We start from the raw sequence: 15,177 nt of genomic DNA on the forward strand, positions 1-15,177 counted from the left end.
ATCTGTATTTCTTGTGGGTTTTTTTTTGTTTGTTTGATGGAGGGGGAAGTGGGGAATAATTTGGGAGGAGATGAGGGAAGGGAAACAATGATCAGACTATATGGTCCGAAAAAAATTCAACTTAGGAAAAAAAATAGTTCATTCCCATTGGGAGTGTAGATCGCATCTTTAATTCTAGCACTCAGGAGGCAGAGGTGGATGGTTCTCTGCAAGCTAGAGGCCAACCTGATCTACACAACGAGTTCCAGGCCAGCCAAGGCTACACTTAAGAACCTGCCTCAACAACAAAAGGTGTTCATTTAACAGAACCATAATTACACTACATATTCTCTTCTGTGCTTTCAACTGTCGTTTAACAATGGATTGTGGACACCGTCCCATAGTAATACACACGTGAATACAGATGCACACACAGGTTTCCCTGCTCCTTGTTATCCTTCCTCAAATAGTAAACGATGCTATTGTTAGGTTTTACTTTATTTTAGAACAACATTTTAAAGCGTCAGAAGAACCATGCATGGACAAGGAATGCTGGGAAACTCAGGAAAATGAGTCATGCTTTTGAAATAAATATGGTGCTTCTTAATTTTGCTCTACAGTTGGGATCTTTAAAAATATAGCAGCAGCTTTCTCAGACCAGGCTGCATCTGTAAATGTTTTTTGGTGCTGGGGTGGGGGAAAGGCACGTGTAAAGAACTTTGTTTTGAATCCAGCCCTTGACGGGACTGGAGACGGTGTCACCTCAGTGCTAGCTATCACGGAGGCTTCTGCTTCTCCACAGCGTGGATGCTGCCGTCAGCCGTGGAGCCCAGAGGCCTCCTTATAAAGACTGTGGGGGCCTGACAGCTTCCTGGGAGCTGACTTCCTTGGGCTTGGATAAGAAGCAGCTAGAACTGGGAGAGTTGGAGGTGAAGGGGAACAAAACAAAGATGGAGGAGGAGGAAGTCGGGGGGGGGGGCGGGGGGGACGAGAAAAGGGATGCTGAGGAGGAGGAAGAGGAGGGAGGGGACGGGAGGAGGCTGCTGGGGAAGTGAGCAGGGCCAGGGGTGTGGCTCAGGGTGGGGACATGAAAGTCCTTGCTGTGCGACCTGAGTCCCATATAGGAACTCACATAAAAATAAAGAAAATAATAAATAAAATATCAGGCTGCAAGGCCAAGCATCTGGAATCCCACCGTGCTACAGCAGAGAGGTGGGGGTAGGGTGCAGCCAGAACAGCTGCCAGCAGCTCCCAGGCCAGCTAAGCCTGGGGTAGCTGTGCAACAGCAGAAACAAGAGAGGCCTTGGAGGGTGACCTCCACGTGTGCTGTGCACACACACACACTTTTCACAGATGGAGTGGAGATTGCCAGCGAGAACTTTCTAAGAGCTCGCACTCATCACGTGAGAACCATAAAGAAGTAAATGTTTATGGCAGAAGCGGTTGTTTGTCAGGTGTGGTTCACTTCTGTGCTCCCAGCTACTCAGGAGGATCATTTAATCTCAGAAATTCTGGAACAGCTGGGCACCACAGACAGCTCCTGCCTCAAACAAGAAAAACATTAAAGTCCCTGGTGTTACAGACCCTCAACTGTCACGTGAGGCCCCTGTGGAAACAGACTGCAGAGCACTAGGCCCAGAGACAGAGCAGACAACCTGAATTTCTGTCACCTCACGGGATGCTGATGCGGCTAGCCTGTGGCCTCACTGTGCCTTAGCTGTTGCGTGTCACTGCGTGTCACTGTGCGTCACTGTATGTCATGTCACTGTGTGTCACTGCGTGTCACTGCGTGTCACTGTGTGTCACTGTGCGTCATGTCACTGTGTGTCACTGTGCATCACTGTGCGTCACTGTGCGTCACTGTGCGTCACTGTGCGTCACTGTGCGTCACTGTGTGTCACTGTGCGTCATGTCACTGTGCATCACTGTGCGTCACTGTGCGTCACTGTGCGTCACTGTGCGTCACTGTGTGTCACTGTGCGTCACTGTGTGTCACTGTGTGTCACTGTGCGTCATGTCACTGTGTGTCACTGTGCGTCACTGTGCGTCATGTCACTGTGCGTCATGTCACTGTGTGTCACTGTGCGTCACTGTGCATCACTGTGCGTCACTGTGCGTCATGTCACTGTGTGTCACTGTGCGTCATGTCACTGTGCGTCACTGTGTGTCACTGTGCGTCACTGTGCGTCATGTCACTGTGCGTCATGTCACTGTGCGTCACTGTGTGTCACTGTGCGTCACTGTGCGTCATGTCACTGTGCGTCATGTCACTGTGCGTCATGTCACTGTGCGTCACTGTGTGTCACTGTGTGTCATGTCACTGTGTGTCACTGCGTGTCACTTTATGCCACTGTGTGCCATGGCACTGCATTCTTTCTCTTCCTTCTAGTCTTTATTTACATTTGCCTGTCTTCTTGTTCTTTTATTTGTCTTTTTCCTATGTATTTGCTGCATCTTGTTGGTAGAGAGGATTATTCCGGGGGAAATGAAGCTATATGGTGACGAGACACTGAGGTGTGAGTACCTCACCGGTTTGTCGTAAGAACGCATATACATCCATGGAGCTGATGTTTAGATGGAGCTATCATAACCAATGCCACTCTGAAGATGAGAACTCGATCCTCAGGATTAGTTACAGTAACCGGCAAGGCTAAGGGCCAGAATTAAACCAGGAACCTAGTCTAGGATGCCAGTGTCTCAGTTAGACACCTTAGGCAACCTGGCACATACAGACTATTACAAATTCTTTCTCTAAATTCTCTTTGAAAATCTTCCAATATTTTTGATAGCCTATCTCTATATCTTCTATATACTTAATGCTCAGAGCCAACTGTTGTTAGGAATATTAAAATCTACACATGGATACTGTGGGTTATTGCTCATTCAATGGTCCCAGTCCCAGAGTTGGCCTCTGGGCAGGCAACTGTTCAGGCAAGACCATATCCAAAGGCCAGGTGTGTGGGAGCGCGCCTTTAATACCAACATGTGGGAGGCAGAGGCAGGCAGATCTCTGTGAGTTTGAGGCCAGCCTGGTCTACATAGTGAGTTCCTGGACAACCAGGGCTATGTAGAGAGACCCTTCCTCAAAAGCTAACAAAGCATGCGCAGATAGGGACAATCAAAGTCTATTTCTTAAAAGGATGCACAGTGGAGGCAGGGCACTTCCCATGGTGCCCGGCACGTGACAAACTCAGCATGTGTCAGGGGCTGTTTAATCACCAACAAACATTACCAGCCTTGCTTTTTTTTAAGCTACAATGTGTATGAAAAGATTCTTACTTCAGGTTTCTATAGGACTCACACAGGAGTGGTCACGACTCCGAAGGACCGACCAGCTACACACAGACATTTTTCTTTTTTTTGGTGAGCTATTGTATCGCCAGGCTCTCCTGAAACTGGTTAACCAAGGCCAAGGGCTGGGATGGCAGGGGGATGGCAGGTCCATGCCACCATGCTTCCCTACCCCAACCCAAATCAGAACAGGAAGAAAAGGAGTAATTCTGAAAAGAAAATCACTAGGTCCAGGACTAACGGTTTGATAATGCCCAGGAATTTCTGTATTCACAGCTGTAGATCACTTCTGACCCATCTTTCCCATCCTCGACAGCTGGACCACATGTGTGATGCCCTCCTCTTGCCTCCACAGCTACTGGAACATCGTCTAAGACGTGGCATTTCAGTCTGCTGCCAGGGCAGCCTATGTGGGTGATGGCAGACTGGGATTTCCGTTTATCTTGAGAGCCTGTTGTTTTTGTATTTCATGCATCTTCTTGGTATTTAAAACAAGGAAATGCACTTATTATTGTTTTTACTACTCCACGATAACGGGAACAAGGCTTCTTGCTATTAACCAACCCCAATGCTAGCTACAAAGCAAGTGAACGATATTAAATTACACGCTCCTTATTTAAGATTCCATGGAGGGGTCTTACCTGGTGCTCCCGTGTACATGATGGAGAAGACATTTATTGCTATAGTAGCAGCATAGAACAGAGGAAGCGCCTGGAGACCGTTTGGAACAGGGTTCTCCTGCATGACAAGGAGCAGAGTGGGTGTCAGGACGAGAACCTCTGGCAGCAACATAGACAAAGAGACGGGGTCCTGATTACAGGGGAGCAACATGGTGCGGGCTGCTGTCTCAGCTGCATCGCCCCTACACAGACGGGGTCCTGATTACAGGGAGCAGTACGGTGCGGGCTGCTGCTCGGCTGCATCGCCCCTACACAGACGGGGTCTTGATTACAGGGGAGCAACACGGTGCGAGCTGCTGCTCGGCCGAGGCCATCTCCCCTACACATCTGTGGCCAGCACGTTAGGGAGCCACACGAGCTGACATGGCTAAGTTCATCTTTGCACCTGCCAGTCCACCTCATCAACTGTAGGCTCTCTCCTCTCGGAAGTCTAGAGAGTCAAGTGACAGCCATCATAGCATGGATGGCAGATTTTAAATGACTCTCGCGCTAGACACATTTTAACTATATTAAAATATATAAAGCAGGGTTGAAGTGGGTAAGAGTACTGGCTGCTTGCTCTTCCAGAGGAAGATTCCCAGCAAACACATGGAAGCTCACCACTGTCTCTACTCCAGTTCGAGGGAATCCAGCGCCCTGTGTGGACACCAGGCACACATGTGCGACACACTTGTAGGCAAAACACCCATATCCCCTTATACGGGGACAGCAAGATGTCTCGGAAGGTAAAGCACTTCCTCTTTCATAATGACGATCTGAGTTCCATGTCTACATGTCATGTGACTCCTGAGAGTTGTCCTCTGACCTTCACAAGCATGCTGTGGCATGTGCGTCCCCATACACAATGACAGTAAACCAGTTATACAAAGAAAACATTTTCGCCGGGCAGTGGTGGCGCATGCCTTTAATCCCAGCACTCGGGAGGCAGAGGCAGGCGGATCTCTGGGAGTTCGAGGCCAGCCTGGTCTACAAGAGCTAGTTCCAGGACAGGCACCAAAGCTACAGAGAAACCCTATCCAAAAAAAAAAAAAAAAAGAAAAAAAAAAGAAAACATTTTCATATGTGCAACTTGGCAAAGGAGAAACAATTCTCCCACTGACCTACCGATACTAGTTTCTACTGAGCAGCACCAAAATTCGTTCTAAAATTTAACCAAACATAAAATGAAGAAAGCAGCCTCACTCACCTTGGTTAAGATGAACATCCTGATGAGCACAAACAACACACCAGACATGAAGCCGGAAAGAAGCGGCGATATAAACCAGGAAGCCACTGAATGATTGAGAAAGAACCCAGTGAATGATAAGTTCACACACAAGTATGTTTAAACACTATCACAGGAAGCGATCGATATATTGCCTATATGAACACGTATTACCAGCACTGTCTGCCAGCGTCAGAGCCCAGCAAGCTCATAGTTCTCAGGCCCAAACACACTCACATATGGCTGGTTATGCTGGTTCCCAGGCTCTAGCTTCAGTTTACCAATTAGTTCCCTCTAAGTCAGGGGTTCTCAACCTGTGGGGCGCGACCCCTTGGAATGGCAGACAGTTTGCATATTGAATGTTTATATTATGATTCATAACAGTAGCAAAATTATAGTTATGAAGCAGCAATGGCTGGGGGTCGCCACTCCATGAGGAACTATATTAAAGGTTGCAGCATAGGAAGGCTGAGAACCGCTGTTTTAAGCCACGTACTTGCTTTTATCAATACATGTGGGGTCTGTTGTCCCAACGGCAAGGGTTACATATAAGGTGGGTCATGTTCTATTTCCTTTAATCACATCCAGCCTGGTGTTTTCCTTCCTCACATCTGGTGTTAGCCTCTGCTGGGTGCTTCTAGTTCTGGCTTCACCCAGAAACCGCCTGGGAGTTTCCAAACTCTGGCCCCACCCCCAGACTTCAGGCGGTGCAGAGTAAGATCAGAATGTGGATACTTCTTAATTGCTCCTTCAGGTAGTTCTAATGCGCTAGGGTTGAAAGCAGTTATTCCAGGAGCTTGGGGACATAAGGTGATTTTCATGGGGGCCCGCACCCCTGATTGGCAGGCCAGGGATCATTATGAGCTATAGCTCCTAAGGCCCTATGGTTCTAGGAAAGAATGAACTCCCTGCAGGACAGCGATGGCACCGTTCATTCTGAGTGAGCCCTGAGAGGACTGTCAGAGACTGTCTAGTGTAGATGGACCACTGTGGGGAGGAACACCACAGTGCTTCCTCCAGGGGGCAGACCTGAGCAGCGTGCGATGCAGGGAAGTCAATAACAGTGGCTTTATCTGGGCTTTCCCATGACCTTAAACACTGACTCTTGGATTTAAGGCTGTGCCTCACTTGGACCTAGCTCTAGTCTTTCTCAAACTCTATGCTGATTTCAGTGAAATGCATGTTTCTTCTGCTTGGCAAGGACAGATAAGATTCTGATTTCAGGGGGCTGGAGAGATGGCTAAGTGGTTAAGATCACTGGTTGTTTTTCCAGAGGACCCAGGTTCAGTTCCCAGCACCCACATGGCAGCTCACAACTGCCTGTAATTCCAGTTCCAGGGAGCCCAACACCCATGGCAAAAACACCAATGCATATAAAACAAAATAAATAAAAAATAACTGATTTCAAAAGCTAGATGACGCTGTAACATTTTAAGCATGGAGTTAAAACTGACAAGTAACAGTGAACTTGCCCCAATAATGGAAATTGTAAAGAAAATGCATTACCTGCCTATACAATACTGGTCTTCTAACCCTTAACATTGAGGGGAAAGTATTACAAAAGTAACTTTTAATAAAACTTACTCTAGAGAAGGCAAACTTTACTTGCTAAAGGTAAAAAAAGATGCCAATTACCAATCTTGACAAGCTCCATCCACTGCACGCCTTTGGTACCGATTGCCACAAGGGAGAAGCCTATGGTAGAGCCGACTATGCAGTGAGTTCCTGAGATTGGAAGTCTCAGGAAGGATGCGATCAACTGCCAAACAGCTGAACCTGTAGATGGAAAGATGAGTTAAAACCCCAGATACTCAACACAATGTCTTTGATGCCTGGCAGGGGGAGGGCATCTATAACATCACGTCCCGGCATGGTAGTTTGAATGCAACAGGTCCCCACAATCTCATAGGGAGTGGCATTATTAGGAGGTGTGGTCTTATTGGAGGAAGTGTGTCACTGTGGGGGCGGGCTTTGAGGTCTCATATGCTCAAACCATGCCCAGTGTCCGAGTCCACTTCCTGTTGCCTGTGTAAGATACAGAGCTCTCAGTTACCTCTCCAGCACCATTTCTGCCTGCACGCTGCCATGCTCCTGCCATGATGATAATGGACTAACCCTCTGAATTGTAAGCAAGGTCTAATGCTTTCCTTTATAAGAGTTGCCAAGGTCATGGTGTCTCTTCACGGCAATAGAAACCCTAACTAAGACACCCTGAGTTTAATTTTCTATGCATTGTTTTCTTACAAAACACCAACCCCCTGACAAAAGTCACTCAGAGTGATCACCAGCCATCACTGATGAGTCTGATGGAAAGTCTGGTTATGATGAGCAAGCAACTGAGACGTTACACATGAAAAATTTTTAAAAGGCAGTATATTGGGAGGAAGTTTTGTTCTGTCTTGTAGTCCATAATGAGACAAGCTAGAGACAAACAGACCATATTAGTCCATGTAAGCGAGGAACATGTTGATGGCCCTTGACTTCTGCCACACATGTGAAAAACAAAACTGAGATAGTTAACCTGAAACTGGGTATAACTTGAAGTTGGGCATTGCTCTCAGATCTTGTTTGCAGTATTACTGGGAGCTCTGAGTTTGGCCTTGTGTTCTACGCTTGATGTTTTTCTAGGCTGTAGGTCATAGAAGCCATTTTCATAAGCAGGTCCTACACGGCAGGGAACACTGAGCGTAGCAGCTGGGAGTTATCCCTTTCAGCGGCCGTTGCTAAGAAGGGCAAACAGAATGAACGACAACAAAAGGCCGGGCTGATAAAGTGGACTACCACTAACTCCACTGCTAACTGGGAAAATCAGGTTGCCTGGCAGTAGCAGCGTCCTTAAGCACCCCCTGGCCTTTTCTTCAAAGAGAGCTGAGTGGCGCAGGTTCATCTAAGGCCACATAGGTCCTAGAGGGTGAGGCAAAGTGGACAGCCGCTCCAGCGAAGGCCAGGCATGCTGACCTTTTGAGTGGAGGCTGGGGGTGGCGCCATATACATCTCTGAAGTGTTGTTGAGTGAAGAAGGAATCAGCCTTGTGCTACCGTAAGGTCAAGTTGCCAGGGTAGCACCCGCCTTTCTCTGGACAGTTCCCTAGGCCCCACCTCTGTGACCTGATCAGCTGCAACTGGTTTGCCTTACACATAAGACCCGAGTCAGGGTCGGGTGTCCTCGCTCAGAACTGTAATGTAAAAGTATAAACTTCATGGTTTTGTAATATTCTTATACAGTTAAACTGGTGATGTCGGAGGATGGTCTGAGCTCACCCTGTCACACGCAGACTGAATTTTCCTTTCTGAGAGCTGCCACCATTTTTCTTGCTGACTTTAGAGGTGACAGTGAGAGGTGGGATCATGGGAAGACAGGATAAGATGTGGCGGCACAGGGGCAGCCAGCGGACAGGAGCCACCCGACCCCTGGGAACTGCTGAAGGGATACAGGGTCACATGGACATCAAGAAGAAAACTGAAGAAAGAAACTTGTAAGATAATGGCATCCTACAAAGAGGAAAACGGATGGGCTATGGAACAAAGGTATCAAGAGAAACTTGGGGAAAATGGGAGACAGGCTCCTTTGAGATAGTAAGTGGTGTGTGGAAGATTAAATAGAAGGCAAACAAAGGTTCAGGGTCACATGAGGGTGAGGGGTGAGCATGAGGAAGAGTAGGGTGCTGTGTGAGAACAGAAAGTGAAGGGTGAGGAGGCTTGACGGTTTTGTGCATTTCTTGTCGTGGCTTGAAGAAATGGTTTGTCCTGTCATTGTGTAGAATCTTTATGAGTGGATGCCCAGATCTGAATTCTCAGGTTTTTGGAAGCATTGCTGACTTTATATGAAGTGGGTTCATTTTCTACAGGGCTAAGCAAAAGGTCTCAAAAGATAGATTGTTCTGGAAGTTTAGGTGACATTGGGAGGAGCTTCTTTTACTCAACCCACTTACCTCTGACACCAGGCTTTTAGGCAGCACAGAGGCCCAGGTACGGGGACCAGTCAAAATAGAACAGAGTGACACCGACTGAGAAGAATGAAAAGACAGAGCAGGAGAGGAAGAAGAGAAAAGCTGAGGAGGAGCGCAGACAGCGAGGATTTGGGGTTCTCAACAGACTTGGTTAGTAACAGAGACCTTGTCATGTTTTTATTATTATTATTATTTTGGTTTTTCAAGACAGGATTTCTCTGTGTTGCTTTGGTGACTGTCCTGGAACTAGCTCTTGTAGACCAGGCTGGCCTCGAGCTCACAGAGATCCACCTGCCTCTGCCTCCCAGGTGCTGGGATTAAAGGTGTGCGCCACCACGGCCCGACAACCTTGTTTTGTTACGTTCGGATGGCTCCGGCTCGCAAGGAATTCAGTCTTTAAAATCAGGTCATACAAACTCCCAACCCAAGGAGCTCTCCAGTTCATCTAACCACAAACCAGAAAGGAAACAGCAGAAGCAACCACCACCCCCGAACAAACCCAGAGAAGAGAGAAACCAAAACAATCGTGCTATTCAGACAAACCCTCAAATTGCCTTGGTAAACCCAAATTCTAGTTGAGGTTAAGAAAAAAAACAATCCTTTACTCTTTGAATAAGGAGCCAAAGGCCGCGGGTGGGAAAAGTGAAAAGTGGACAAGCTACGCCGCTTCCGAGACCACAGTGGGGACAAACTGCTCAGCTCCTCCAAGGCCGCCACAGGGAGTTCTCAGTGCGCAGGCGCACATGGCTTCGCCTAGGTGCCGAGACTACCGGAGAAGGTTCTGTCGGAGCGGGGCTCCACGTAGGACTGAACCTGTCAGTGTTTCTCTATTCCCCCCGTAGTTTCAATAGCCCTTTCTCACGACACCTTTCTCAACCCTCCAAACACTGCGACCCTTTAATACAGTTCCTCATGTTGTGGTGACCCCCAACCATAAAATTACTTTCACTGCTACTTCATAACTAATTTTTGCTGCAGTTATAAAATCATAATGCAAATATCTGGGTGGTTTTTTTTTTTGATGGTCTTAGGCAATCCTATGAAAGGGTCATATGACCTTCAGATGGTCGCGACCCACAGGTTGAGAAACACTGCCTTAATGACCTAAAAAAAATATCTCAATTTTACTTGGCTATTAGGAAACTACAGGTTAAATTGTAAACTGAAACAACAAAATTTAAATTAATCAATCTTTTTCTTTTCTTGGTACCAGAGATGGCCAGGGCCTTGAGCATGCTAAGGACAGATCCTGCCATAGTATACTGTCCCCAAGTATTCTACCATAGTTCTGAGGGTTGTTCTCAGAGCCTCATGCATGCCAGGCAAGCGGTCTTAGTCCAGAGGCACACTCAAACTCCTAAATATTTTTTTTTATTATATCTACATTTTTGAAACATTCCATCATACACAATGAAAATCATTATAAGAATATAAATCAACTTTCAAGGTTGGTTATAGGTAAGATTTAAAACACAGTCATTGATTTTATATGCCGATATGTATATAAATATATGTTCTTTCCCTAAAACAACAAAGCAATATTCTACACGTGGTATCCAGAGGCTCAAGTATATGTTTAAATGGCTAAAAGTTTGAGGAAAATGGATGCTTGCTTGTAAAAACCATAGAGCACAGGCAATGAAAACTGTATCGTAAGCACAGATTTAAACCAGCTTCCCAACAGTTAAAAACGTAGGACCCCCCCCCCCCCTTATAGGAACAGCCATGGGACAGAGGGAGCGGAGGGCAGAGCTACTCACCAACCATTGCACTCACTTCCCCAGCCATGAGGGTCTCCACAGTGTCATTGTAGAGGTTCACGTCGATGATGCCCTTCCGGATAGTCTCCCCTACTTTCGCTCCCAGGAGCACAGAGCCAGTGGTTTCAAATATCGAAGCCAGAATGCATGCCTGTCTCAAGGTCACCACGCCAGAGCCCACTGCGGTTCCGAAGGAGTTGGCAACGTCATTGGCACCAACTGAAAAGGCCAGGATGAAAGCAATAATAAAACCCAAAATGACCATCCACAGATACCCATCCATGGCCATTTTGTAGAATGGGCTCTGGGGTACTTTTCTTGTGCAGAAATATTTTAAATAAACAAAGTCTGAGGTTGCTAACTTCGGGAGGCCAAGAGTTCTTGCAAACAGCGAGTCTGGTCTGGAAAGTGCTGGATGGTGCTGAAGTCTGAAGAAACTGTTAGCTGCTGGTTTCGGAACTACGGGCAGTACAGTTCATTGGGTTGTGTTCAGTCAGTGGTACAGCACATTCCATATTTTTCCTCCCAGCCTGGAAAAGCTGTGGTTTTTCTTCCTATAGAAAGAGAACAAAGAAATCAATCACTATTGAGTACCCGTAACAGCTAATTCTTTCAGAAGTGTTTAAAGCCTGCTAATGGGATCTGTCTTTAGCATGCGACAGACCTGACCACAAAGCAATTCAAGGAAGATTATAATTAGTCTCCCCTCCAAACCAACCAGAAATAAAAGATAAAATACAAAGCTGGCTGCTAGATTGTTTAATACCCACAGATCGACAGGATGCCATTTTAGATGAAGTATTGTATGCAGTTTGAAAAATATATTTGGTCACTGTTTTCAGAGAACGATTTCCTCAAATGAGTAACAGATAAAGAATACATCAAAGTTATATCGTTTTTTAAATGTTTGGAATGTCCTGGCTCCTTGGAACACAGGTTGTATGATCTCACTGTGTGACAGTACCGGGAGAAGCTCACTGACATTGATGTGTGGGAAAGATGTGTCTTCAAACTCCAGAACAAGGTTACTCCTCCTGGGGGTGACCAAGACAAAACTACTGAGCCTCAGAGGAGGGGCACAGAAAATAGAGAATGCAGCAGGCCAGGGCAGGCTGGTCACTAGCCACTGTCTCTCATCTTTCTCAGGAAAGACCAGCGACCTCACTGGGCTAGCAAGGTCACCACCCACCCCTGACCACTGTGGTCCCAGTTACCCCTCACCCCAGCTCTTCACTACTTGAGTCACAAAGCACAGTCTAATAACCACGGGGCTTTGGTCTCCGTGGTGGTTTGAATGAGAATGGCCCCTATATGCTCATGTCTAAACACTTGGTCCCTTGTTGCTGGAACTGTTTGGGAAGGACAAGGAAGTGTGGCCTTGTTGGAGGAGGTGTGTCACTAGGGTGGGCTTCGAGGTTTGGAAAGACTGGCACAATTCCAGACTTGTTTGGCTGTCTTCTACTTTCGGATCAAGCTGTGAATTCTCCACTCTTGGAGAATTCCTGCTGCCATGTCTTTGTCATCACCATGGACGCTAACCCTCTAATAAGCCCAATTAAATGCAATCGCGGTGTTTTCCACAGCAAAACGAAACATAACTAACACAGTGCCTGATGACTCCACCCCACCCCGCCAGGAACAAACCCTCCCCCAACAGCCCCCACGGCTCCCCCCTGCTCCCTTTAGGAATCTGCTCCGTTGTGACACTCCGGATGCTGTCCTGATCCTGCAGAAGAGCACCTCTTCCTCTACGACCTCACTCACCCCTCTAAAAAATCCAACTATCACCCAATTCATTCCTTCACTCACTCATCCATCCTTTAGGAGGTGTGGCCTGTGCTCTCCCATCAGATGACAGAGACCTCCATTGCCGCAACTCCAGGATGTAGTAAATGATTATTTTACTACTGAATGAACAGAGAAAACAGCGAGGAAGTGGAGAGACAAGTTTTGCTCTGTCTCCCAGGAGAGGAGACACTACAAGAAACACACCTGGGCAGGGCTGGGAGCGTTATTCTGTTAAAATACTGTCAAGGAATCAGATTTGTTTTTGTTCTGTGTGGTGGGAGGCACAAACAGTGGAGCCCAACAGTGTGTCCTTTCCTAAGTGCTCATTGCATTGGGCAGAATGAAGAAGGTTCATCTCCCAGGCAGTGTGCGCTTTGGTCAACCGCCAGTTAGACATGGGTGGGAGAAAAGAGAATACAAATTCTTTAATATACAGTTTGATTATGGCAGTATAAAAAGTTAACACAAAAAGACCAAAAAGAGGCCTGAGAATGTAGCTCATTGGTAGCATTCTTGCTTAGCACAAATGAGACCTGGGGTTGAATCCTAGCACGGAGGCAGGGGGAGGTTAAAAGGTAACACACACTAACTGATATTAGTGGTATAACCTATGAACTTTCCTTTCCAAAGTGTATTTTGTGGTTACACGCTTCTCAAATGAGAAAATAACATATAATAAGTAAGCCTACAAACATATTGAGCTATATATATATATATATATATATAAAATGCAATAGCTATAAAATTATGCAAAATACATATTGATATATCCTACCATAGTTTAAGATGGTTATTCTATGTAGGTTCTACGTGAGACAAATGGAAGGCTGCTTTCAAGGCAGAAGATAACACCCTACTGAAGGAGAGAGAGTTTATGAATATGATTAGTATTAATATGTAGATGAAAATCAAAATAGATTGGGGGGGCATGGAGCTATGGCTCACGGTTAAGGGCACTTGTTGCTCTCACAGAGGACCTGAGTTCTGTTCCTAGCACCTACATTAGGAGTCTGTGAGCCACCTGCAACTCCAGCCTCAAGCTGTCTAATGCCCTCTTCTGGCTTCTGTGGGAACCTGAAATACACACACACACACACACACACACACACACACGCCCAAACACACAAACAAACAAAACTGGGACCACTGCTCTTTCTCTTAAAACACTTTTTTTTTTTTTTAAGTGAAACCTTGCCTTCTATCTCGGGTAGGCTATAAGCCAGAGTGGTCACCCAGCGAGTCTTTGCACGGCATCTCCTTCGTTAGCAACGCAGTAAGAGACAAATGGTGGCTACTGCACAGCTGGGGTTGTCGGCACAGTGGCGGAAACAGACTCCAATCAAAAACGACATAAGAAATGATTCCGCGCTGCTGACTAATACCGCACAAGAGCATGGACTATGTCCTCGTCTGAGGGCAGGGAAGGGCTTATGTGATCCTGGCAGGGTAAATGACCTCTGTGACCGTGGGAGGCGTTTATTCCTGTCAGTTCTCACGGTGGGAAGGACAGCAGGTTGGGGGCAGGCAAGGATGAGGGAAAACACGATGACAACTGAGCGGGGCCACTTTGAAGTATATATGTATGTACACATGTATATATGTATGCAAAAACACATATACATACATACATGTGTGTGTTTACATATTTATTTATTTATGATGCATAAGTGCACATGGCAGGGAGGGTCAGGAGGGGGTCAGAGGACAAGCAGTGGGAGTCTCTACTTTGTGGATCCCAGGGACCACACATAGGTCACCAGGCTTAGGGACAAGTAACTTTACTTGCTGCTGAGTCATCTTGCCAGTCCAAACACAGGACTTTTTAAAAGACCATCCTGGCCATGGTGTGGAGGACAATCTGCTCAAGAGACAAGTGTCAATGTGGGCAGAAAACTCTGTGCTACTGTGTGCTGAAGCCGACCGTAAGGATGCTGGATTAGAGCACAGGCAGATAAAGGGAAAGAGGCAGCCTCATCCACAGCCCTGGGCTGAGAGGGGCTGCAACGAAAAACAACTAAGTGACTTTCTCCCTTGTTGGGTGGTTTCTTTTCAGTGACAGGAGAGGGGTTGGTGACAGACTTTCTTGGACATGCTGCACAAAGAAGTAAATCACCAGAACATTGGAGAGAGTAGCTGGTGACATGCCAAATGGCTGTCCTTTGCTTTGTTTGGGTGGGAAATTAGTCATTTTTTTTTATGTTACCTTTGACACCAATTCCAGCCCAGAGATTCCCTTTTCTACTGAGGTTTCTTATGCCCACTACGATCAAGACTTTACCATGACTTCACCTTCGTGTTCATGCCCTAACCATTGTACTCATGGCCAGTAAGTGCTGGGCTGAGAAGAAGGAATCACCACTCTTTAGTAATCTAAACAATCTCTCTCATCTTCAAGATACTTTGTATCTATAAGGACAAGCAAAGCACTTTGGATTTTCCCCTTTCCCGTTATTTATTTTTATTAATCTCAAGTGAAACAAAACAAAATGTACAAATAAACACACAACAGACTGGAGAGATTGCTCA

General features: G+C 46.5%; 1 protein-coding gene across 5 annotated transcripts in view; it reads right to left on the minus strand.

Annotated features, from left to right (window-relative positions):
- The window catches only part of Slc20a2 (solute carrier family 20 member 2), a 91,793-nt gene that overhangs the window by 16,741 nt on the left and 59,875 nt on the right, over positions 1-15,177 (minus strand). For all 5 annotated transcript variants that reach the window (XM_041673627.1, XM_041673631.1, XM_041673629.1 and 2 more), the window contains exons 2-5: positions 10,864-11,417; positions 6,790-6,930; positions 5,137-5,222; positions 3,912-4,008 (exon numbers count right to left, since the gene is read on the minus strand). In XM_041673627.1, coding sequence (XP_041529561.1) covers positions 3,912-4,008; positions 5,137-5,222; positions 6,790-6,930; positions 10,864-11,152 — 613 coding nt within the window. In that variant the 5' untranslated portion in view covers positions 11,153-11,417. The remainder of the gene's footprint in view (positions 1-3,911; positions 4,009-5,136; positions 5,223-6,789; positions 6,931-10,863; positions 11,418-15,177) is intronic.

Source organism: Microtus oregoni, unplaced genomic scaffold, assembly GCF_018167655.1.
Source record: "Microtus oregoni isolate MIOR12 unplaced genomic scaffold, Mior012 000024F_ref0000369, whole genome shotgun sequence".
Classification (NCBI taxonomy): Eukaryota; Metazoa; Chordata; class Mammalia; order Rodentia; family Cricetidae; genus Microtus; species Microtus oregoni.